Here is a 26,157-nt window from a genome sequence, read left to right on the forward strand (position 1 = left end):
CTCCTCAGCAAAAACTACAACAAGAGAGAAGGATGCAGCAGGCGACACAACGGGTCACTCCATGGAGCTCTTTACACATACCGTCCCTGGCTTAGAAAGTGAAACATTTAACAGGCCATGCCCATTACAAGTATATTCTGACATGGAGTGCACTGATGCACAGCCACAGCCAGAGTACTATGCTGCTCCTTTGACTCAGACCACCACATTGCCCTCTCAGGGTACAGATCCACAATCAGACCCTGATGAGACTATGTTGCCCCGCCACGAACGCTATACCACCGACCGACACAGTGACACAGACGAAGTTGCACACGAGCTCGAAGAGGAGGTAATAGATGACCCAGTTATTGACCCCGATTGGCAGCCATTGGGGGAACAGGGTGCAGGCGGCAGTAGTTCAGAAGCGGAGGTGGAGGAGGGGCCGCAGCAGGCATCAACATCGCAACAGGTTCCATCTGCCGGGCCCGTATCTGGCCCAAAACGCGTGTCAAAGCCAAAACCTGTTGGAGCACAGCGTTGCCATCCGGTTAAAGCTCAGTCTGCAATCCCTGAAAAGGGATCCGAGTCTAGGAAGAGTGCAGTCTGGCATTTTTTTAAACAACATCCAACTGATCAGCGCAAAGTCATCTGTCAAAAATGTTCAACTAGCTTAAGCAGAGGTCAGAATCTGAAAAGTCTAAATACTAGTTGCATGCATAGACACTTAACCACCATGCATTTTCAAGCCTGGACTAACTACCAAACGTCCCTCAAGGTTGTAGCACCCTCGGCCAATGAAGCTAGTCAGCAACGCAACATCCCTTCCGTCACTGTAAGGCCACCATTTTCCGCACCACCGGCAGTATCTGTGCAGGTTTCTTTGCCAGCCAAAAGCAGTCAGGGTCAGGGAATCACCAGTTTTGTAGGAGGAAATATTGCATCTAGGGCACCGGCGGAAACAATACCGTCTCCAACCGTCTCTCAGTCTGCCATGTACACCGGCACACCCGAAAGTTCCACGATCTCCAGCTCTCCAGTCCAGCTCACCCTACATGAGACTCTGGTTAGAAAAAGGAAGTACTTATCCTCACATCCGCGTACACAGGGTTTTAACGCCCACATAGCTAGACTAATCTCGTTAGAGATGATGCCCTACCGGTTAGTTGAAAGCGAAGCTTTCAAAGCCCTGATGGAGTATGCTGAACCACGATACGAGCTACCCAGTCGACACTTTTTTTCCAGAAAAGCCATCCCAGCCCTGCACCAGCATGTTAAACAGCGCATCGTCCATGCACTCAGGCAATCTGTGAGTACAAAGGTGCACCTGACTACAGATGCATGGACCAGTAGGCATGGCCAGGGACGTTATGTGTCCATCACGGCACACTGGGTGAATGTGGTGGATGCAGGGTCCACAGGCGACATCAATTTAGGGACAGTTGTGCCTAGCCCACGGTCTAGGAAACAGTTGGCTGTAGGCGTTCGCACCCCCTCCTCCTCCTCCTCCTCGTCCTCCTGCAGAAGCTACAGCTCTTCCACAGAACGCAGTCTGCCAACCACTCCATCGGCAGATGACACTGTTGCACACCAGTTGTCCCATTATGGGCCAGCTACTGCCAAGCGTCAGCAGGCTGTATTGGCTATGAAGTGCTTGGGCGACAACAGACACACCGCGGAAGTTCTGTCCGAGTTCTTGCAACAAGAAACACAGTCGTGGCTGGGCACAGTAGATCTTGAGGCAGGCAAGGTAGTGAGTGATAACGGAAGGAATTTCATGGCTGCCATCTCCCTTTCCCAACTGAAACACATTCCTTGCCTGGCTCACACCTTAAACCTGGTGGTGCAGTGCTTATTGAAAACTTATCCTGGGTTCTCCGACCTGCTCCTCAAAGTGCGTGCACTTTGCTCACATATCCGACGTTCGCCTGTACACGCCAGCCGTATGCAGACCTATCAGCGGTCTTTGAACCTTCCCCAGCATCGCCTAATCATAGACGTTGCAACAAGGTGGAACTCAACACTGCACATGCTTCAGAGACTGTGCGAACAGAGGCGTGCTGTTATTTATTTGTGGGAGGATACACGGGCAGGCAGTAGGATGGCAGACATGGAGTTGTCAGGTGTGCAGTGGTCTAAGATACAAGACATGTGTCAAGTCCTTCAGTGTTTTGAGGAATGCACACGGCTGGTTAGTGCAGACAACGCCGTAATAAGCATGAGCATCCCCCTAATGCGTCTGCTGATGCAAAGTTTGACGCACATAAAGGAGCAGGCGTCTGCACCAGAGGAAGAGGAAAGCCTTGATGACAGTCAGCCATTGTCTGGTCAGGGCAGTGTACAGGACGAGGTAGCGGGCGAAGAGGAGGTGGAGGACGAGGAGGATGATGGGGATGAGTATATTTTTAATGCCGAACCTTTCCCGGGGGCACAGGAAATTGGTTGCGTGTCACGGCCGGGTTCTGGTTTTTTGAGGGACACAAGTGACGTAGATTTGCCTGCAACTGCCCCTCAACCAATCACAACCGGAGATTTGACAACTGGAACTTTGGCCCACATGGCGGATTATGCCTTACGTATCCTAAAAAGGGACACACGCATTACGAAAATGATGAACGATGACGATTACTGGTTGGCCTGCCTCCTTGATCCACGCTATAAAGGCAAATTGCAAAATATTATGCCACATGAGAACTTGGAACTAATATTAGCAACCAAACAATCAACTCTTGTTGACCGTTTGCTTCAGGCATTCCCAGCACACAGCGCACGTGATCGTTCTCACACGAGCTCCAGGGAGCAGCAGACTAGGAGTGTTAGGGGTGCACACATCAGAAGTGGCGTTGGACAGAGGGGTTTTCTGACCAGGTTGTGGAGTGATTTTGCTATGACCGCAGACAGGACAGGTACTGCTGCATCAATTGAAAGTGACAGGAGACAACATTTGTCCAGTATGGTTACTAACTATTTTTCATCCCTTAATAATAATAATAATTTTATTTATATAGCGCCAACATATTCCGCAGCGCTTTACAACTTATAGAGGGGACTTATACAGACAACAGACATTACAGCATAACAGAAATCACAGTTCAAAACAGATACCAGGAGGAATGAGGGCCCTGCTGCTCGCAAGCTTACAATCTATGAGGAAAAGGGGAGACACGAGAGGTGGATGGTAACAATTGCTTTAGTTATTTGGACCAGCCATAGTGTAAGGCTCGGGTGTTCATGTAAAGCTGCATGAACCAGTTAACTACCTAAGTATGTAACAGTACAGACACAGAGGCTATTAACTGCATAAAGTGTATGAGAACATGATGGAGGAACGTGATTATGTTGTTGTTTTTTTATTAATAGGCCACACAGGGATAATTAGGTTAATGCGTTGAGGCGGTAGGCCAATCTGAACAAATGAGTTTTTAGGGCACGCTTAAAACTGTGGGGATTGGGGATTAATTGTATTAACCTAGGTAGTGCATTCCAAAGAATCGGCGCCGCACGTGTAAAGTCTTGGAGACGGGAGTGGGAGGTTCTGATTATTGAGGATGCTAACCTGAGGTCATTAGCAGAGCGGAGGGCACGGGTAGGTTGGTAGACTGAGACCAGAGAGGAGATGTAGGGTGGTGCTGAGCCATGGAGTGCTTTGTGGATGAGGGTAGTAGTTTTGTACTGGATTCTGGATTGGATGGGTAGCCAGTGTAATGACTGGCACAAGGTAGAGGCATCGGTGTAACGGTTGGCGAGGAATATGATCCTGGCAGCAGCATTCAGGACAGATTGGAGCGGGGAGAGTCTGGTAAAAGGTAGGCCAATTAGTAGAGAGTTACAATAGTCCAGACGAGAATGAATAAGTGAGACAGTAAGAGTTTTTGCAGAGTCGAAAGTAAGAAAAGGGCGAATTCTGGAAATGTTTTTGAGATGCAGATAAGAAGAGCGAGCCAGTGATCGGATGTGGGGGGTGAATGAAAGCTCGGAATCAAGGATGACTCCAAGGCAGCGGGCATGTTGCTTTGGAGTAATGGTGGAACCGCACACAGAGATGGCAATGTCGGGCAAAGGTAGGTTTGTAGAGGGAGAGAACACGAGGAGTTCAGTTTTTGACAGGTTCAGTTTCAGATAGAGGGAGGACATGATGTTAGAGACAGCGGTAAGACAATCACTGGTGTTTTCTAAAAAGGTCGGCGTGATAACAGGAGAAGAGGTATATAATTGGGTGTCGTCAGCATAGAGATGGTACTGGAAACCAAATCTACTGATTGTTTGTCCAATAGGGGCAGTATACAAAGAGAAGAGGAGGGGGCCTAGGACTGATCCTTGAGGAACCCCAACAGTAAGGGGAAGGTGAGAGGAGGAGGAACCAGCAAAACAAACAGTGAAGGATCGGCCAGAGAGATAGGAGGAGAACCAAGAGAGAACGGTGTCCTTGAGGCCGATGGAGCGGAGCATAGTGAGGAGGAGCTGATGATCCACAGTGTCGAATGCTGCGGAGAGATCCAAGAGAATGAGCATGGAATAGTGACCATTAGATTTAGCTGTTAGTAGGTCATTAGAGACTTTAGTGAGGGCAGTTTCAGTAGAGTGTAAAGAGCGGAAACCAGATTGAAGAGGGTCGAGAAGAGAATTATCTGAGAGATAGCGGGTAAGACGGGAGTGGACCAGGCGTTCCAGGAGTTTAGAGATGAAGGGAAGATTAGAGACAGGTCTATATCGATGTTCTCCCTCAACCGTCATTCCCATTTGATTACTGGGCCTCCAAATTAGACACCTGGCCAGAATTGGCAGAATATGCATTGCAGGAGCTTGCTTGCCCGGCAGCAAGTGTCCTATCAGAAAGAGTATTCAGTGCTGCAGGTTCAATATTAACCGAAAAAAGGACTCGTCTGGCTACCCAAAATGTTGACGATCTAACATTCATTAAAATGAACCACAACTGGATTTCGAAATCTTTTGCCCCACCTTGCCCGGCCGACACCTAGCTTTCCTATGAAAAGCTCTTGCCTGTGAATTACTTTTCTAATGTCTAATTTGCTGCAGCTGATTGTACAGCATACGACATGTTTACACCTCCCTAAATGGCAAAACTCCCCACACGGGGCCGTGGTATCGCGACTTGGCGCAAGCACCCGTGAGACTGCTGTTTGTCTGAAGAGGTGGGTGTGCTCGCTTTTGGTTGACGGCATTGCTACTGGGTCCCTCATAGTACAATGTAGTGTCTCTGGCGGTGGTGGTGCGCACCCAACGTCAGACACACCGTTGTAACATGAGGGGCCCTGGGGCGGTCCCGCCGGCCTCAAGAGAGTTCCCCCCTACCCCAGCTCAAAATGTGCTCTACCACGTCCAAAATTATGTCGCACAGCTCCACCAATCTTTAGTCTATTCGCTGACATCATTCAATGTCTGGCACTGACAATACAAATTTGTAGACATCTATGATGCAACTTAAAGTAGTCTGTGTCATGATCTCAATGGCAAGAGAACATAGCATAAGCATATATAGGAACTAGCTCTTGGAAGATGGGAACTGAGCTGACCATGAACTAAACCTAACGCACAACTAGCAGTGGCCGGGTAGCATGCCTACGTTGATTCTAGATGCCCAGCACCAGCCGGAGGACTAAATAAAGCTAGCAGAGGAAAATATTAGTCCTAGCTCACCTCTAGAGAAATACCCCGAAAGGAGACAGAGGCCCCCCACATGTATTGGCGGTGAGTTGAGATGAAATAACAAACGTAGTATGAAAATAGGTTTAGCAAATTTGAGGTCCACTTACTACATAGCAGAAGACAGAAAGGACACTTTCATGGTCAGCTGAAAACCCTATCAAAAACACCATCCAGAAATTACTTTAAAACTCTGGCATTAACTCATAACACCAGAGTGGCAATTCCTGTTCACAAGAGCTTTCCAGACACAGTAACGAAACTACAGCTGTGAACTGGAACAAAAATGCAAAAACAAACATGGACAAGAGTCCAACTTATCTAGTAGTTGTCTAGGAGCAGGAACAAGCACAGAGAGGCTTCTGATAACATTGTTGACCGGCAAGCAACTAACAGAGCAGCAAGGTTATATAGCGACTCCCACATCTTGATGGGAACAGGTGAACAGAGAAGATGAAGACACAGTTCAATTCCACCAGTAGCCACCGGGGGAGCCCAGAATCCAAATTCACAACAGTACCCCCCCCTCAAGGAGGGGGCACCGAACCCTCACCAGAACCACCAGGGCGATCAGGATGGGCCCTATGAAAGGCACGAACCAGATCAGAGGCATGAACATCAGATGCATTCACCCAAGAATTATCCTCCTGGCCGTATCCCTTCCACTTGACCAGATACTGGAGTCTCCGTCTGGAAACACGAGAGTCTAAGATTTTCTCCACAACGTACTCCAACTCACCCTCAACCAACACCGGAGCAGGAGGCTCAACGGAAGGCACAACCGGTACCTCATACCTGCGCAATAATGACCGATGAAAAACGTTATGAATAGAAAAGGATGCAGGGAGGTCCAAACGGAAGGAAACAGGGTTAAGAATCTCCAATATCTTATACGGGCCGATGAACCGAGGCTTAAACTTAGGAGAAGAGACCCTCATAGGGACAAAACGAGAAGACAACCACACCAAATCCCCAACACAAAGCCGAGGACCAACACGACGGTGGCGGTTGGCAAAAAGCTGAGTCTTCTCCTGGGACAACCTCAAATTGTCCACCACCTGCCCCCAGATCCGATGCAATCTCTCCACCACAGCATCCACTCCAGGACAATCCGAAGATTCCACCTGACCAGAGGAAAATCGAGGATGAAACCCCAAATTACAGAAAAACGGGGACACCAAAGTGGCAGAGCTGGCCCGATTATTGAGAGCGAACTCCGCCAATGGCAAAAAAGCAACCCAATCATCCTGGTCAGCAGACACAAAACACCTCAGATATGTCTCCAGGGTCTGATTAATCCGCTCGGTCTGGCCATTAGTCTGAGGATGGAAAGCGGACGAAAAAGATAAATCTATGCCCATCCTAGCACAGAATGCCCGCCAAAATCTAGACACGAATTGGGTCCCTCTGTCAGAAACGATATTCTCAGGAATACCATGCAAACGAACAACATTTTGAAAAAACAGAGGAACCAACTCGGAAGAAGAAGGCAACTTGGGCAGAGGAACCAAATGGACCATCTTAGAAAAACGGTCACACACCACCCAGATGACAGACATCTTCTGAGAAACAGGCAGATCTGAAATAAAATCCATCGAGATGTGCGTCCAAGGCCTCTTAGGAATAGGCAAGGGCAACAATAATCCACTAGCCCGAGAACAACAAGGCTTGGCCCGAGCACAAACGTCACAAGACTGCACAAAGCCTCGCACATCTCGTGACAGGGAAGGCCACCAGAAGGACCTTGCCACCAAATCCCTGGTACCAAAAATGCCAGGATGACCTGCCAACGCAGAAGAATGAACCTCAGAGATGACTCTACTGGTCCAATCATCAGGAACAAACAGTTTATCAGGTGGGCAACGATCAGGTCTATCCGCCTGAAACTCCTGCAAGGCCCGCCGCAGGTCTGGAGAAACGGCTGACAATACCACTCCATCCTTAAGGATACCTGTGGGCTCAGAGTTACCAGGCGAGTCAGGCTCAAAACTCCCAGAAAGGGCATCCGCCTTAAGATTCTTAGAACCCGGTAGGTATGACACCACAAAATTAAACCGAGAGAAAAATAATGACCAGCGCGCCTGTCTAGGATTCAGGCGCCTGGCGGTCTCAAGATAAATCAAATTTTTGTGGTCAGTCAACACCACCACCTGATGTCTGGCCCCCTCAAGCCAATGGCGCCACTCCTCAAAAGCCCACTTCATGGCCAAAAGCTCCCGATTCCCAACATCATAATTCCGCTCAGCGGGCGAAAATTTACGGGAAAAGAAGGCACAAGGCCTCATCACGGAGCAGTCAGAACTTTTCTGCGACAACACTGCCCCAGCTCCGATCTCAGAAGCGTCGACCTCAACCTGAAAAGGTAGAGCAACATCAGGCTGACGCAACACAGGGGCAGAGGAAAAACGGCGCTTAAGCTCCCGAAAGGCCTCCACAGCATCAGGGGACCAATCAGCAACATCAGCACCCTTCTTAGTCAAATCGGTCAATGGCTTAGCAATATCCGAAAAACCAGCAATAAATCGACGATAAAAGTTAGCAAAGCCCAAAAATTTCTGAAGACTCTTAAGAGAAGAGGGCTGCGTCCAATCACAAATGGCTTGAACCTTGACAGGATCCATTTCAATGGAAGAGGGGGAAAAAATATATCCCAAAAAGGAAATCCTCTGTACCCCAAAAACACACTTAGAACCCTTCACACACAAAGAATTAGACCGCAAAACCTGAAAAACCCTCCTGACTTGCTGGACATGAGAGTCCCAGTCATCCGAAAAAATCAGAATATCATCCAGATACACAATCATAAATTTATCCAAATAATCGCGAAAAATATCATGCATAAAGGACTGGAAAACTGACGGAGCATTTGAAAGACCAAAAGGCATCACTAAATACTCAAAGTGGCCCTCGGGCGTATTAAATGCGGTTTTCCACTCATCCCCCTGCCTGATTCGCACCAAATTATACGCCCCACGAAGGTCAATCTTAGAGAACCACTTGGCCCCCTTTATGCGAGCAAACAAATCAGTCAGCAACGGCAATGGGTATTGATATTTAACAGTGATCTTATTCAAAAGCCGATAATCAATACATGGTCTCAAAGAGCCGTCTTTTTTTGACACAAAGAAAAAACCGGCTCCTAAGGGAGATGACGATGGACGAATATGTCCCTTTTCCAAGGACTCCTTTATATATTCTCGCATAGCAGCATGTTCAGGCACAGACAAATTAAATAAACGACCCTTTGGGTATTTACTACCCGGAATTAAATCTATGGCACAATCGCACTCTCGGTGCGGAGGTAACGAACCAAGCTTGGATTCTTCAAAGACGTCATAATAGTCAGACAGGAACTCAGGAATTTCAGAGGGAATAGATGATGAAATGGAAACCACAGGTACATCCCCATGAGTCCCCTTACATCCCCAGCTCAACACAGACATAGCTCTCCAGTCGAGGACTGGGTTGTGAGATTGCAGCCAAGGCAATCCTAGCACCAAATCATCATGTAGATTATACAACACCAGAAAGCGAATAATCTCCTGGTGATCCGGATTAATACGCATAGTTACCTGTGTCCAGTATTGTGGTTTATTATTAGCCAAAGGGGTGGAGTCAATCCCCTTCAGAGGAATAGAAGTCTCCAAAGGCTCTAAATCATACCCACAGCGTTTGGCAAAGGACCAATCCATAAGACTCAAAGCGGCGCCAGAGTCGACATAGGCGTCCGTGGTAATAGATGACAAAGAGCAAATCAGGGTCACAGATAGAATAAACTTAGACGGTAAGGTGCAAATGGAAACAGATTTATCAAGCTTTTTAGTGCGCTTAGAGCATGCTGATATAACATGAGTAGAATCACCACAATAGAAACACAACCCATTTTTCCGTCTAAAATTCTGCCGCTCGCTTCGGGACAGAATTCTATCACACTGCATACTCTCTGGCGACTTCTCAGTGGCCACCGCCAGATGGTGCACTGGTTTGCGCTCCCGCAAACGCCTATCGATCTGAATAGCCATTGTCATGGACTCATTCAGACCCGCAGGCACAGGGAACCCCACCATAACATCCTTAATGGCATCAGAGAGACCCTCTCTGAAAGTCGCCGCCAGGGCGCACTCATTCCACTGAGTAAGCACAGACCATTTACGGAATCTTTGGCAGTAAATTTCTGCTTCATCTTGCCCCTGAGATAGGGACATCAAAGTTTTTTCTGCCTGAAGCTCCAAATGAGGTTCGTCATAAAGCAACCCCAAGGCCAGAAAAAACGCATCCACATTGAGCAACGCAGGATCCCCTGGTGTCAATGAAAAAGCCCAGTCTTGAGGGTCGCCCCGGAGCAAGGAAATCACAATCCTGACCTGCTGTGCAGGGTCTCCGGCAGAGCGAAATTTCAAGGACAAAAATAATTTGCAATTATTTCGAAAATTCTGAAACCCAGATCTATTCCCCGAGAAAAATTCCGGCAAAGGAATTCTCGGCTCAGATACAGGTGCATGACAAACAAAATCTTGCAAATTTTGTACCTTCGTGGCGAGATTATTCAAACCTGCAGTTACACTCTGAAGATCCATTACAAACAGGTGGACACAGAGCCATTCAAGGATTAAGAGGAGGTAAGAAGCAGCTAGACAGCAATTAAGGGCTAGGCAGCAAAACTCTGAGGGGGGAAAAAAAAAAAAAATTTCCCTTCAACACTTCTTTTTCTCCTGCTTCAGCCCAAACAATTAACACTTTGAGGGCCGGTCAAACTGTCATGATCTCAATGGCAAGAGAACATAGCATAAGCATATATAGGAACTAGCTCTTGGAAGATGGGAACTGAGCTGACCATGAACTAAACCTAACGCACAACTAGCAGTGGCCGGGTAGCATGCCTACGTTGATTCTAGATGCCCAGCACCAGCCGGAGGACTAAATAAAGCTAGCAGAGGAAAATATTAGTCCTAGCTCACCTCTAGAGAAATACCCCGAAAGGAGACAGAGGCCCCCCACATGTATTGGCGGTGAGTTGAGATGAAATAACAAACGTAGTATGAAAATAGGTTTAGCAAATTTGAGGTCCACTTACTACATAGCAGAAGACAGAAAGGACACTTTCATGGTCAGCTGAAAACCCTATCAAAAACACCATCCAGAAATTACTTTAAAACTCTGGCATTAACTCATAACACCAGAGTGGCAATTCCTGTTCACAAGAGCTTTCCAGACACAGTAACGAAACTACAGCTGTGAACTGGAACAAAAATGCAAAAACAAACATGGACAAGAGTCCAACTTATCTAGTAGTTGTCTAGGAGCAGGAACAAGCACAGAGAGGCTTCTGATAACATTGTTGACCGGCAAGCAACTAACAGAGCAGCAAGGTTATATAGCGACTCCCACATCTTGATGGGAACAGGTGAACAGAGAAGATGAAGACACAGTTCAATTCCACCAGTAGCCACCGGGGGAGCCCAGAATCCAAATTCACAACAAGTCTGTGTCTGTGTCCTATATTGGCACCATTAAATAGTTACTGCCAAATTACTATGTCAGAAACTCAGTAGATGAGCCCACCCCTGTACCTAAGTATGCCACCTTTTTTTTTGTTGTGGTTGTTTTGCGAGACATTAACATCTATTTATATTTTGGGAGTACTGGGACAGACACTCCTTGCACTACTCCTCCACTCACCACCAAGCTGCCTGTGTATCCATGTAACCGCTGTAAAGCTGCCATGAGCCTATTGTTTGTTATTTTAGGCCTTTGAAGCCTGTCTGCGGTCCCTCCTTCCACTAGTCCTCCACTGACCAGACCACTGCTGCCCGTGTACCCCTGGAACCAATTATAAAGTGCCTACAGCCAGCCCATTTTCTTATGTTAGGCCTTTGAAGCCTGTCTGCGGTCCCTACTTTAAATACTCCTCCACTGACCACCAAGCTGCCTGCCCGTGTATCCATGTAACCGCTGTAAAACTGCCATGAGCCTATTGTTTGTTATGTTAGGCCTTTGATAGCCTGTCTGCGGTCCCTACTTTAAATACTCCTCCACTGACCAGACCACTGCTGCCCGTGTACCCCTGGAACCAATTATAAAGTGCCTACAGCCAGCCCATTTTCTTATGTTAGGCCTTTGAAGCCTGTCTGCGGTCCCTACTTTAAATACTCCTCCACTGACCACCAAGCTGCCTGCCCGTGTATCCATGTAACCGCTGTAAAACTGCCATGAGCCTATTGTTTGTTATTTTAGGCCTTTGAAGCCTGTCTGCGGTCCCTCCTTCCACTAGTCCTCCACTGACCAGACCACTGCTGCCCGTGTACCCCTGGAACCAATTATTAAGTGCCTACAGCCAGCCCATTTTCTTATGTTAGGCCTTTGAAGCCTGTCTGCGGTCCCTACTTTAAATACTCCTCCACTCACCACCAAGCTGCCTGCCCGTCTATCCATGTAACCGCTGTAAAACTGCAATGAGCCTATTGTTTGTTATTTTAGGCCTTTGATAGCCTGTCTGCGGCCCCTACTTTAAATACTCCTCCACTGACCAGACCACTGCTGCCCGTGTACCCCTGGAACCAATTATAAAGTGCCTACAGCCAGCCCATTTTCTTATGTTAGGCCTTTGAAGCCTGTCTGCGGTCCCTACTTTAAATACTCCTCCACTCACCACCAAGCTGCCTGCCCGTCTATCCATGTAACCGCTGTAAAACTGCAATGAGCCTATTGTTTGTTATTTTAGGCCTTTGAAGCCTGTCTGCAGCCCCTACTTGCAATACTCCTCCACTGACCACACCAATGCTGCCCGTGTACCCCTGGAACCTATTTAAAAGTTCATAGAGCCTAGTTATATATTTTATTTACTATTAATAAGGCCATGATGGACTACGCTGTACCACGCTACAAGCTAACCAGTCGACACTTCTTTTGCGAGAAAAGCCATCCCAACCCTCCACCAGCATGTAGAAGACCGCATTGTCCATGCACTCTGGCAATCTGTGAGTACAAAGGTGCACCTGACAACAGACGCATGGACCTGTAGGCATGGCCACGGAAGATTACGTGTCCATTACGGCGCAATGGGTTAATGTGGTGGATGCATGGTCCACAGGGGACAGCCTACTAAGTCTGTCTGCAGTCCCTAATTCAAATTGTCCTCCACTGTCTAAATCGGAGCTTCCACCTTCTGGCTTTCGGCCTATAGTATCAGAAATTAAACTGCATTTGGCCTTCAACTTTGGTTAGGGCCTACTAACGGCTTCTGCCCCTCCCTGGTGTTGTCCTCAACTAAATAAAGCTGAGCTTCAACCTTCTGCTCCAAATTACCATTTTAAAAAATGCAATAGGCTTTTCCGGCCTACTAAAGGTGTCTGTCTGTGTGCCCCTGCCTGGTGTTGTCCTCAACTAAATAAAGCTGAGCTTCAACCTTCCGGCTCTCATTAAGTGGTTTTTAAAAAAAAAATGGTGGTTAGGGCCTACTAACGGCTTCTGCCCCTCCCTGGTGTTGTCCTCAACTAAATAAAGCTGAGCTTCAACCTTCCGGCTCTCATTAAGTGGTTTTAAAAAAAAAAATGGTGGTTAGGGCCTACTAACGGCTTCTGCCCCTCCCTGGTGTTGTCCTCAACTAAATAAAGCTGAGCTTCAACCTTCCGGCTCTCATTAAGTGGTTTTAAAAAAAAAAAATGGTGGTTAGGGCCTACTAACGGCTTCTGCCCCTCCCTGGTGTTGCCCTCAACTAAATAAAGCTGAGCTTCAACCTTCTGCTCCAAATTACCATTTTGAAAAATGCAATAGGCTTTTCCGGCCTACTAAAGGTGTCTGTCTGTGTGCCCCTGCCTGGTGTTGTCCTCAACTAAATAAAGCTGAGCTTCAACCTTCTGCTCCAAATTACCATTTTAAAAAATGCAATAGGCTTTTCCGGCCTACTAAAGGTGTCTGTCTGTGTGCCCCTGCCTGGTGTTGCCCTCAACTAAATAAAGCTGAGCTTCAACCTTCTGCTCCAAATTACCATTTTGAAAAATGCAATAGGCTTTTCCGGCCTACTAAAGGTGTCTGTCTGTGTGCCCCTGCCTGGTGTTGTCCTCAACTAAATAAAGCTGAGCTTCAACCTTCCGGCTCTCATTAAGTGGTTTTAAAAAAAAAATGGTGGTTAGGGCCTACTAACGGCTTCTGCCCCTCCCTGGTGTTGCCCTCAACTAAATAAAGCTGAGCTTCAACCTTCTGCTCCAAATTACCATTTTAAAAAATGCAATAGGCTTTTCCGGCCTACTAAAGGTGTCTGCCCCTCCCTGGTGTTGTCCTCAACTGAACAAAGCTGAGCTTCCACATTCTGGCTTTCGCCCTATACTATCAGATATTAAACTGCATTTGGCCTACTAGTGTGGTTAGGCCCTTGAAACAGTGTCTGCTGCTCTTGGGTTTGCTACTCCACTGAACAAAGCAATGCCGCCTGTTTAGTCCTGTTACCAATTTTGAACTGCATGCAGCCTACTTTATTCTTTGGCCCTATATCTGTTTCCTCCTCATCCTGCCCATTGCCCAGCCACTGCTAAATGAGTCTGCTGGTACATTGACCTAGACCACTACATTCCCCTTGTACTCTACACAGCCAGAATCTGTCCCTGCTGAAAGTAAGGTTCCCCTTCCCGCATGTTATACCACCTTACACAGGGACAAAGAGGAAGGTGCAGATGAAAGTGCAGGTTCCTTCATCAGGTGGGGGGGCATACTCGTTGGCGACGTCACTGGCACAGGGCCCCTCAGAGTACGCAAAAGTGTCGCTGCTGGTGGGAGGCGCCCCCGCCATGCAAACACACCGCCGTACTTTGAGGGGCCCTGTGCCAGTGGCAATGCGAACGAGTGGGCCCCCCCCTGCTTGCTCAGGATCACAGCACTTGCAACTTTTAAATACTTACCTTTCCCTGCAACACCGCCGTGACGTAGTCCGCATTTCCTGGGCCCACGAAAAACTTGAGCCAGCCCTACTCCCCCCACAACTTTCCCCCAATTCCCTATGCCCAACTATTATTATACAGTTAATTAAGATTGGCAAGCTTCAGAAACAAGAATGGATGTTTTTGGCATTAAAATGGGCACTGTAGGTGTTTTCCTGGCCTCCACTCACTGCCGACTATGCTTCCCCATTGACTTGCATTGGGTTTCGTGTTTCGGTCGATCCCCGACTTTTAGCGATAATCGGCCGACTGCACTCGACTCGACTCTGGACAAAATCGGGTTTCCCAAAACCCTACTCGATCTTAAAAAAATGAAAGTCGCTCAACCCTACTCGTCAGTGCGAAGCATGAGAACTGATTTGGCTAGGTGAGAGGCTCTGGACTGGGGTCTAAGGGGTAACGTTTCTCCTTATGGAGAGTAACATACCAGCTGGCTTGTCAAGGTAAGGAGGCTTATTCGCCGTGCAATGCTCCTCTGGGAATTTAAATATGCAAATTGCCTCTGCTGAAAAAAAGAACAATAAGTACTTACACTGTGGATCATTAGTGGTATAAAGAGGACTAATTACCTTAACACGAGATGCAGACCCTGGGACTCGCAGTATTCCTTCAGTCTCTAAACCTGTTTCCTCAAGTCTCTGAAATAACTAACAAATAACATGCACATGTATCAGACAAAACAATCATTAGCATTAAGCATTAATATTAATTAGCATTAATCAGTCACTAGATTTCACAACACAAACTGTATATATTACTAAATAGATCTCTCACACCTGATGAGGCTGATGTATTTACTTTGAACATACATGTCAGACTAGCTGTGTTATCCTTTAGAAAAGTTTAACTCAATCTCTGAATTTACTGACAACTCTTCGATGTCTCTCCTGCAGCTGAGATCTCACAATGCTCAGTACGAGCTGCAGCTGTCAGTCAGGCTGTGTGGGTGGAGAAAATACATATGGGCTTATAAAGCATTTTGTTAAAAAGCATTTTTAAAATCACTGTTTTATTGAACATTCTACATCACTGCATTTGCTGTATCCTTACTTTTTGAAAGATCAGCGGGACTTTTGTGCCAGGGACTTTCTTCTGATCAATTTCCAACAATGTTGTTAAAGGAACTCCAAAAAGGCCATTTTCTATTAAATAAAAACAAATCAGTAATACACTGAAACATTATCTTTAATACTACAATCTGATAATAGGATATTTTACCTCTTCCTTTAATGCGTAGAATTCTATTCCTCTTTAATTCGATTCCCAAAGCATCATAAAAAGCTGTTAATTCAATTAGTGACAGATAACGGATTTTTTTCATGTCTTCAAGTGATAAATCTTCAACTTCTGTAAGCCCAAATCTGCTTTTCCACACAATGAATTTCTGAAAGATAACAACAGGAGTTTTCTGAATGGCTGAATTCCAGCCTAAAATTAAATCATGTAAACTGAAGCAGAAGTTTTAAAATGCCATGTACAGATGCATTTCCTAGGTATAAATTGACATAGTTGAACCTTCAACATCAGAACAGAAAGAAAAACATCTCAGTGCTGACGTTTCCCAGCATTCCTTATTTTTGTGGCCTGCATGGATTTCTACAGTGCCTTGCGAAAGTATTCGGCCCCCTGGAACTTTTCAACCTTTTCCAACATATCATGCTTCAAATATAAAGATACCAAATGTAAATTTTTGGTGAAGAATCAACAACAACTGGAACACAATTGGGAAGTTGAACGAAATTTATTGGTTATTTTACATTTTTGTGGAAATTCAAAAACTGAAAAGTGGGGCGTGCAATACTATTCGGCCCCTTTAACTTAATACTTTGTTGCGCCACCTTTTGCTGCGATTACAGCTGCAAGTCGCTTGGGGTATGTCTCTATCAGTTTTGTACATCGAGAGACTGAAATTCTTGCCCATTCTTCCTTGGCAAACAGCTCGAGCTCAGTGAGGTTTGATGGAGATCGTTTGTGAACAGCAGTTTTCAGCTCTTTCCACAGATTCTCGATTGGATTGAGGTCTGGACTTTGACTTGGCCATTCTAACACCATACTGTGTGGGGCATTAGACTTGGTGACCAAGAAAAGGGTATTGTAGTGGGTGAGAACAATAAGGGGTTTCAATTGGGGAGAAATGATTGTATTAGTGACACAATATATGTTCCTCTACATGTTTTAAAAGTTGGGAGCTATGCATATCTGTTACTACACCTGTGTGCTGTGACCCATCCTACTCCACCGGATTTTTCAAAATTGCCCATTGTCTTACATGGGAAATAGAAAAAATGTTTGTACCTAACCCTGAGCACAATGATACATATACACTTACTTATATTCATACAAACAGTGACATCACAAATATTTCTATTAGTGGGTTAGAAATACATCATCCAATATCACAGCATCACATCTTTCACTGAAATCTAACAGATAAAAACTATTCTATGGGCACTTACAGGTAAGATACAATCGTCCTTTTTAATTCTTTGGTTTGGCTGTTTCTCTTTATCATCTGTAACAATGGCTTCTGAAAAGGACACTTCAAAAGACAGTTCTTCTGCTACCGCAGGGTTAATTTTTTCCAAAGTGCAGCTGTTAGCTGAAACACAAAGAGACATTTTGAAAATTATACAGAATTATCAGTCTTTGATGATAAAACTGATTGTGATGATCAACTACATAAACACCAATCTGCTGATGATGCTAAGAAGCATCAAAGGAGTGCAATCTAATACTATACGAGCAAACTTACGAGTGACAGGTTTCCTTAATGGTTTTTTCATGGGGATCGGAATTCCATTTGTTGCAAGAGGGGATACTGGTATGGGTTCAAATGTGGGCTGAAAAAAACAAGAAAAACAATTGTCATTTATAGGTTTAAAACATTGTAAACACAAAGACCCTGATGCACCAATGCTGATGTTTTGTGTCTCCATGAAGAAGAATTTGGAGTGTGAAATTGCGTACTACTGATGAATTCGGTGCATCCTTCAGGTCCTATGTGCCACCGCCAAAACATGTTAGCCAGACAGGGTACAAATGATGGTAAATTCTTAGATTGTGTTCGGACATACCCATACTGGGATAAGCTGTGACACTTTCTCAAAGTTGGTGAAACAGGCTGGAGCTAAAGCAAAAGTACCAAAAGTGGCAAAATATGTTCATAACTTCCAATTTTATGCCAAATTTCTGACAATTGTGTGATGACTCCAGGCCTAAAACTTCTTCTCATACATAAAATAAACCCTATGGCTTTTTTTTAGAAAAGAAAAATTTAGATTCTAATCTCTAAGAATTAATTCTTGATGGGTAAGGATGCAGTTTTACTGTAAATGGAACAGAACTAACTAGGGTTGGACCCCTCTCCACAAAAGACCCCCATAGCAGCTGGGGACAACAAACATGTGGACGAAAACATTTATTACAAACAGCTATGGTTGTAGAGTAAAATAAAAGGATGTGTCTGATGTACAACACATAACTACTGTAAGTTGAAAACAATATTTTTAAATAAAAAAAAATCAATATACATATTTTTACTAATATATTTCACTTTGTCATTCCTTTGGAATTTTATGTAGCAGGTAGAATCCAACATGATAGTTCTCTAAGGGCTCCAATACAGATTGGATAGAAGTCAGACTGATGAATTTCAACCGCTGATCGTATTGTTCAGAGTCTAGATGTGGCTCTTTCACAATGACACATTTAGGCCACGTGCACACGTTGCGGAATGGTGTGCAGATTTTTCAGCACTGATTTTGGTAAATCTGCATGAAATCCGCACTGCGGAATTACCGTGGATTTACAGCGGATTTTCCACGGGTTTTGTGCGGATTTTACCTGCGGTTTTACCCCTGCGGATTCCTATTATGGAGCAGGTGTAAACCGCGGCGGAATCCGCACAAAGAATTGACATGCTGCGGAATAAACAACGCTGCGTTTCCGCACGTTTTTTCCGCAGCATGTGCACTGCAGATTTTGTTTTCCATAGGTTTACATGGTACTCTACAATGCATGGAAAACTGCTGAAGATCCGCAGCAAAATCCGCAGCGTGTGCACATAGACTAAAGCTTGGCTGAGCCCATTCTTTTTGTATATATCAGAGTTGGGAGCGATGGTTCGGCCAACAGCTAATGTGTATGGCCATCTTAAAGGGGTTCTCAGGGAACAGAAAATAAATAATTAATTAAAACATTTTTATAAATAAACTTCTAAATATATTTAATTAGTAAATTACATTCTATTTGTCTAGGGAGATAATCACTATCAAGTTAAAATGGCTGCCATGCTATTACACTGACATAAACCTGCCCTACAATGTTAGTCCAGGTGCCTGTGAGCTCTGCACATGCTCACCGGCATCTGGCTTAACATTCTAGGGCAGGTTTCTCTCAGTGTAACTCAGCAGCGGACATTTGAATTCTAAATTGATCATTTCCATAGACAAAACTATTGTGATTTGCTAATTAAATATATTTAGAAATTTATTTATAATGACGTTTCCTCATTTTACTTATTTTTTTCTCTGTTCCTCGAACACCCTTGAAGGGTTGGACAGCAATATTTGTTTAATATCGTTTTATCCAACAATTAAAGGGTGGTCCAAAACACAAATTAAATTTTCCTCCTAAATGCTCATCCATTTAATGCCACAATGTAATCTGTTTTCTGATATACTTTAGTTAAAATTTCCCTACCATTCCCTCACTCTACTGCTTATTTTTTGCTTTTTTTTACTTGTTTCGAGAATCCACTGTCACAGCCTCTGACCCTGCCCTGAAACAAAGCATCATCAGTGACATCTGTTTGAGAAGCTGGACTAGTCACTGCTCTACTGCGCATGTGTCGGTTGTCAATTCTGATGGATGCTCAGTAGATTTTTGTCACCGTGCAATATGCACAGTGACAGTGCGCTCTCTTACCGGCTCTGCTCAGGAGTAACCAGCCAGCAAAAGAGCACACTGTCAGTGTGCACTCTATGAAGAATACCCAGCAGGCAGAGACCAGCGCCATCCCGCAAATGACATCACTTGCAGGGGTAATGCTGGTCTCAGCAAGCGGGGTATTCTTACAATGCACACTGACAGTGCGTTCTCCTGCCGGCTGGTTATTTCTGATTAGAAATTGACAACCTATGCATGCTCAGTAGAGCAGGTGCTATCACAGCCCCTGAAAAAAAAAGAAAGTAGTTAGTGCAGTGAATGAATGGTAGGGAAGTTTTAATTGAAGTATATTAGAAAATAGATTAGATTATGACTTTATAAAAATAGGCATTCAGGATGAATATTAAATTGTGGTTTAGACTACCCATTTAACATCCCTTATGCAGTTATTAAATACTGTATACTGTCTGTGTATCAATTCCTCACTATTACTAACACCTCTGCTTGTTGACCGTCAATCTGTTCTGTTGTGATGAGCACCCATATGCACAGCTCAAAAGAACAGGAGATCTGACGACTGACGAGTACATTTATGAGTCATGCACCTGTGTGATCATCTACAGGAATGAAGGTTAAATCTTCAAATAAAGGTTCCCATACAAGCAGAGCTGTTGAGCAAGCAATGGATTGAGGCTAAAAGTATATTACAAAATTGTATAAATATTAATAAAAAAAAATCAGTATTTTAATATAATTAATAGTCTAATTTTTAGACAAATTCTGAAACTTCTATATTTAAAGCGATAAGGAAAAAGTGAAATTTTCCATTGTTTTTAATAAGGGTCTACTGTACTTGTGTATAAAAACCGTTCCTATAGTAATACATAATTGCAAGTGCAAATGAGGGAAAACATAAAAAATTGCATGCAAAGGAATCACAGTGTGGATTTCTCCCTGTAAGTGGGCTATGCCATGCCACATTTGCAGTTGCGTGAAGATTTCAATAAAACTCATGGATACATTTGTTTTTAGCGTTCCCTTCTTTGTCGTTCTGTGTCTAAAGGGAGCAAAGTTTCACCCTCAAGTGTCATTCCTCGAACTTCCTTTGCTTTATCAAGCTTTCCTGTTGCATTCACAAATATTTTTCTAAAGGAATTCCTGAGTATTAGTGACCAAGTTAAGAAACATGTATGATATAATGTAATGTATGATGTGAAGTGGGAGATAGATTGCATCATTACTAAACCGCATTTTCAAACTCTTGCAAGTATACGACTGAAACATAATTTCTAATTCAGAACAATTTAATAAGAGTAATAAGATTAAGATTTTCCATTCTGAAGCAGATGGCGTAATATAAGAAATGCTTGCTAGTAAGTCAAGGTTATAAGATTACCTTTAGAAGATTTAGTTATCCCTTGATTAGGCTTTGATCACACTGTTGTGGGACAGCTAACAAATGAGTAAAAAAAACTAATGCATATGATTTAAAGGGAATCTGTCACCGGGTTTTTGACACCTAATCTCAGAGCAGAAAAATGTAAAGACGTAGACCATGATTCCAGTGATGTGTCACTTACTGGGGTGATTGTTGTAATTTTGATAAAATTAATGACTTATCAGTAGATGACTAGTAAACTTGCTGTAGTCCTCCATTATTCATCAACTCTGTATAACCCCACCCCTGCCACTGATTGACAGCTTTATAATAATAATAATAATTTTTATTTATATAGCGCCAACACATTCCGCAGCGCTTTACAACTTATAGAGGGGACTTGTACAGACAATAGACATTACAGCATAACAGAAATCACAGTTCAAAATAGATACCAGGAGGAATGAGGGCCCTGCTCGCAAGCTTACAAACTATGAGGAAAAGGGGAGACACGAGAGGTGGATGGTAACAATTGCTTTAGTTATTTGGACCAGCCATAGTGTAAGGCTCGGGTGTTCATGTAAAGCTGCATGAACCAGTTAACTGCCTAAGTATGTAGCAGTACAGACACAGAGGCTATTAACTGCATAAAGTGTATGAGAACACGATGCAAGGAACCTGATTATGTGTTTTGTTTTTTGTTTTTTCTATTTTTTAATAGGCCACACAGGGATGGTTAGGTTAATGCGTTGAGGCGGTAGGCCAGTCTGAACAAATGCGTTTTTAGGGCACGCTTAAAACTGTGGGGATTGGGGATTAATCGTATTAACCTAGGTAGTGCATTCCAAAGAATCGGCGCAGCACGTGTAAAGTCTTGGAGACGGGAGTGGGAGGTTCTGATTATTGAGGATGCAAACCTGAGGTCATTAGCGGAGCAGAGGGCACGGGTAGGGTGGTAGACTGAGACCAGAGAGGAGATGTAGGGTGGTGCTGAGCCATGGAGTGCTTTGTGGGTGAGGGTAGTAGTTTTGTACTGGATTCTGGAGTGGATGGCTAGCCAGTGTAATGACTGGCACAAGGTAGAGGCATCGGTGTAACGGTTGGTGAGGAATATGATCCTGGCAGCAGCATTCAGGACAGATTGGAGCGGGGAGAGTTTGGTAAGAGGGAGGCCGATTAGTAGAGAGTTACAATAGTCCAGACGAGAATGAATAAGTGAGACAGTAAGAGTATTTGCAGAGTCGAAAGTAAGAAAAGGGCAAATTCTAGAAATGTTTTTGAGATGCAAATAAGAAGAGCGAGCCAGTGATCGGATGTGGGGGGTGAATGAAAGCTCGGAATCAAGGATAACCCCAAGGCAGCGGGCATGTTGCTTTGGAGTAATGGTGGAACCACACACGGAGATGGCAATGTCAGGCAAAGGTAGGTTAGTAGAGGGAGAGAACACGAGGAGTTCAGTTTTTGACAGGTTCAGTTTCAGATAGAGGGAGGACATGATGTTAGAGACAGCGGTAAGACAATCACTGGTGTTTTCTAAGAAGGTCGGAGTGAGAGCAGGAGAAGAGGTGTATAATTGGGTGTCGTCAGCATAGAGATGGTACTGGAAACCAAATCTACTGATTGTTTGTCCAATAGGGGCAGTATACAAAGAGAAGAGGAGGGGGCCTAGGACTGATCCTTGAGGATCCCCAACAGTTAGGGGAAGGTGAGAGGAGGAGGAACCAGCAAAACATACAGTGAAGGATCGGTCAGAGAGATAGGAGGAGAACCAAGAGAGAACGGTGTCCTTGATGCCGATGGAGCGGAGCATAGTGAGGAGGAGCTGATGATCCACAGTGTCGAATGCTGCGGAAAGATCCAATAGAATTAGCATGGAGTAGTGACCATTAGATTTAGCTGTTAGTAGGTCATTAGAGACTTTAGTGAGGGCAGTTTCAGTAGAGTGTAAAGAGCGGAAGCCAGATTGAAGAGGGTCAAGAAGAGAGTTATCTGAAAGATAGTGGGTAAGACGGGAGTGGACCAGGCGTTCGAGGAGTTTAGAGATGAAGGGAAGATTAGAGACAGGTCTATAATTAGCTGCACAGTTTTGGTCGAGGGAGAGTTTTCTAAGTAATGGATGTATGATGGCATGCTTAAATGAGGAGGGAAAAATACCGGAAGTGAGGGAAAGGTTGAATATTTTTGTTATGTGAGAGGTGACAGCCGGGGAAAGGGACTGGAGGAGATGTGATGGAATGGGGTCACTGGTGCAAGTGGTCGGGCGAGAAGATGCAAGGAGCCTGCTTACTTCTTCTTCAGTAACTGGTTCAAAGTCAGAGAGTGAACTAGATGCAGTGGGGGAGGGAGGACAGTGCCTGGTATGAAGAGAATGGGAGATGATTTCCTGGCGAATGTGGTCAATTTTTTCTTTGAAGTAATTGGCCAGATCTTCAGCGCGGAGATCTGTGGTTGGGGCCTGCTCTCTTGGGTTGAGTAGGGACTGGAAAATGTCGAAGAGACGTTTAGGGTTATTGGACAGTGAGGTGATGAGGGTGTTGAAATAGGTTTGTTTGGAGAGGTGAAGGGCAGAGTTGTATGTTTTTAGCATGAACTTATAATGGATGAAATCTTCGGGTAGATTAGATTTTCTCCACAGACGTTCGGCGCACCTGGAGCACCGCTGCAGGAAGCGTGTTTGCAGCATGTGCCATGGTTGTCGCCGTCTGTGTCGAGTTGCTCTATGTATAGGAGGAGCAGCTTCATCCAGGGCACTTTGCAGGGTTTCATTGTAATGGTTCAGAGCAGAACCAGCAGAAAGCAGAGCTTTCTTCCCATGCAGACAGCTGTCAATCAATGGTGTGGGTGGAGTTATGTGGAGCTCAGCTTTCAGAGAACGTGGTAGATTTGTTAGATCTTGGTAGATTTCCCTTTTAATGATCCAAACTAATTCAATGGAAAAAAAAGCTAAAAGTATACTTTTGGTTGGGACAATAGGCATTGTTTGCATCAGACAAGAAAATATGGCACGCAAAGTGTTCCTGCCCATAATACAAAGTGTTCACCAGTATAGTCCCGAAAAGTCATTTTTCTAAAAGGCAATGAACGGTATATTCCGGATTATTGATATAGCAGTGCAGATAAATGTGTCTAAGGCCCCGTACTCACACCTCCGATGTGCAGAAATACACATGTCACAGATACCTGAAGGTCGCGTAATGCAGGAAGCATAGGCATGAGTCAGGATCTTTTTCACAAACAGTATGATCTGAATGTCATGCATTCAATGAACTAATTGAAAATTTGTAAGAAATAGTCCAGACATGCCTTACCCATATAGATCTTTAGTACAATACCATTTCAATGATTTATTTCCTAATCTGATTTTCATAGCAGAAACTTGTAAAAGAAAGTAAATTCTGCTCAGTATCTCTCTCTATGAATTTGCATACTATTCAGGTCAGTCATAATAAAGAGAAAAATCTCAGCTATTTGACCCTGAAATCCGGATGTATCAATGGATTTTGGTGTGCACAGCTATTTACAGAAATGTGAAAGTACATATGCTATTAAAAGTGCACTGGACAAACGCTCGTATGTAAAATGAACCAGTCCATATAATCTATGATCCCTGCATGTCTTATAGTCTCAATTCTCTTACTAGATATTACAATTTAAAGGGGTTTAAAGGACTATAGTTTTTTTTACTATGGGCTTAAAAACTAACAAGCAGGCAGTTGCTAACTACCTATCTGTTACACCCAGGGTGGGCACTGACAGCCCCTGTCGGCGATTCTACTGCTCCACGTCAACAGAGCAGCTCTTTTCTGCTCTGTTGAGGGGGTGTGACTGCTGACGTCAGGCTGATTGACAGCTGGCTCACCACAACAAGGCAGCGGGGAGCTGGCTATCAATCAGCATGATGTCGGCAGTTATGACCCATCAACAGAGCAGAATGGCGGAGAAGCAGCTGATCTGTTGATGTGATGTCAGCAGAAGCAGCTGAATCACGGACAGGAATCTTAGCGGGCACAACGGGCAGGTAGTAACTACATGCCTATTAGTTTTATGCCCACAGTAGAAAAAAGTCATGGATAACCCCTTCAAGAAATGTAACATTGCAGTGTTACTAGCAATAGACCAAGCCAAAAAGAAAAACATTCTCTTAGTACAGTGATAGGTAGCATCTCATCGTACTTACTGAAGATTCATTAATCCCAAAGATATCTCGTACATCCCTTACTGAATGTTTGTTCTTTTTCCTCATAGTCTGGGTGTAAGAATTGTATCTTTTCTGGACAGCAGCCGCCTGGGTTCGAGTTAATGTAGACAGCAAAGCCTGGCTGTCATGTTCCTGAGTACCAGAAATTAGGTTGGACAAGCCGGCTTCTTGGAGCCATTCTGCCTCCATCTCCCCATCTGGAACACAAGACATAAGTAGCAGTCTGGATGAAAGTGCGACTTATTATTAAATTATAAGACCAGAATAAAGTAAATGTAGGCATATTGTTTTATATGTATAAATGAAAAATAAGTGGTAACAAAACTGAATGAGATTTACCAAGCTAAATTCTGCAAAATTACGGAGAAATTTGCACTAAAAAAGACTTTTTAAGACTTTCACCATAAATGTTATTGGGGGAATTTGTCATGCAGGGAATTTTTGAAGTCAGTTTTGTTTTTGGTGGCGCTGCCATTATAAGTGTCACGTGTTGTTTGACAAATTTGGCTCATCTTAAGGTATCACATTTCTATAAATGTTTCTCCACTTTTTACGACACACCACTACTAGAGTGAGTTTGTGACTTTTTGTTTGACATTTCAAAAAGTCATACATCACAAAAATGGCTAAATCTGGAAAACATTGCCCAAGAAAAAAAAGAAAAGCGGCTTTAAAAAAGGCAAATGATAAATTGAGTTTTAATAATAATATATAGTCAATTAACCAAAAAATGAGGGGTATAAAAATTAGGACAATGTGAAACTATATACATGTTGCAGTACATGATGTGCCAATATACGACTAAGCAGTCTTCCTATATGGAAGTAAGGATATGCACTGCTGTATGCTGCTATACTAGTCTTATACTGGCACATCATAAAGAATATTCTTACTTCCATATATGAAGACTATTTGACATTGTCGATTCCAGCTACCCAGTGAACATTCTACATGTCTGTATTGTCCTCTCCTGCCGCTTATGGCACTATTCCTTATTGTTGAGCTCATGTTTTACTGTGATCTACTTATATAATAAAGTTCATGTTTTTATAGAAACTGTGTCTTTATTTGCCCTAGTGCAGATTTCAGTTGTTCGGTGTGTTTGCTGGATTTCCTGT

The 26,157-nt window shown here is 44.2% G+C and overlaps 1 protein-coding gene across 4 annotated transcripts in view; it reads right to left on the reverse strand.

Annotated features, from left to right (window-relative positions):
* Window positions 1-26,157, reverse strand: part of ARHGAP28 (Rho GTPase activating protein 28) — a 271,890-nt gene that overhangs the window by 37,949 nt on the left and 207,784 nt on the right. For all 4 annotated transcript variants that reach the window (XM_077270232.1, XM_077270229.1, XM_077270230.1 and 1 more), the window contains exons 3-8: window positions 25,019-25,236; window positions 17,329-17,416; window positions 17,033-17,175; window positions 15,795-15,960; window positions 15,627-15,718; window positions 15,146-15,223 (exon numbers count right to left, since the gene is read on the reverse strand). In XM_077270232.1, the coding sequence (XP_077126347.1) occupies window positions 15,146-15,223; window positions 15,627-15,718; window positions 15,795-15,960; window positions 17,033-17,175; window positions 17,329-17,416; window positions 25,019-25,236 (785 nt within the window). The remainder of the gene's footprint in view (window positions 1-15,145; window positions 15,224-15,626; window positions 15,719-15,794; window positions 15,961-17,032; window positions 17,176-17,328; window positions 17,417-25,018; window positions 25,237-26,157) is intronic.

This window comes from Ranitomeya variabilis, chromosome 6 (genome assembly GCF_051348905.1).
Source record: "Ranitomeya variabilis isolate aRanVar5 chromosome 6, aRanVar5.hap1, whole genome shotgun sequence".
In the NCBI taxonomy this organism is placed as follows: domain Eukaryota; kingdom Metazoa; phylum Chordata; class Amphibia; order Anura; family Dendrobatidae; genus Ranitomeya; species Ranitomeya variabilis.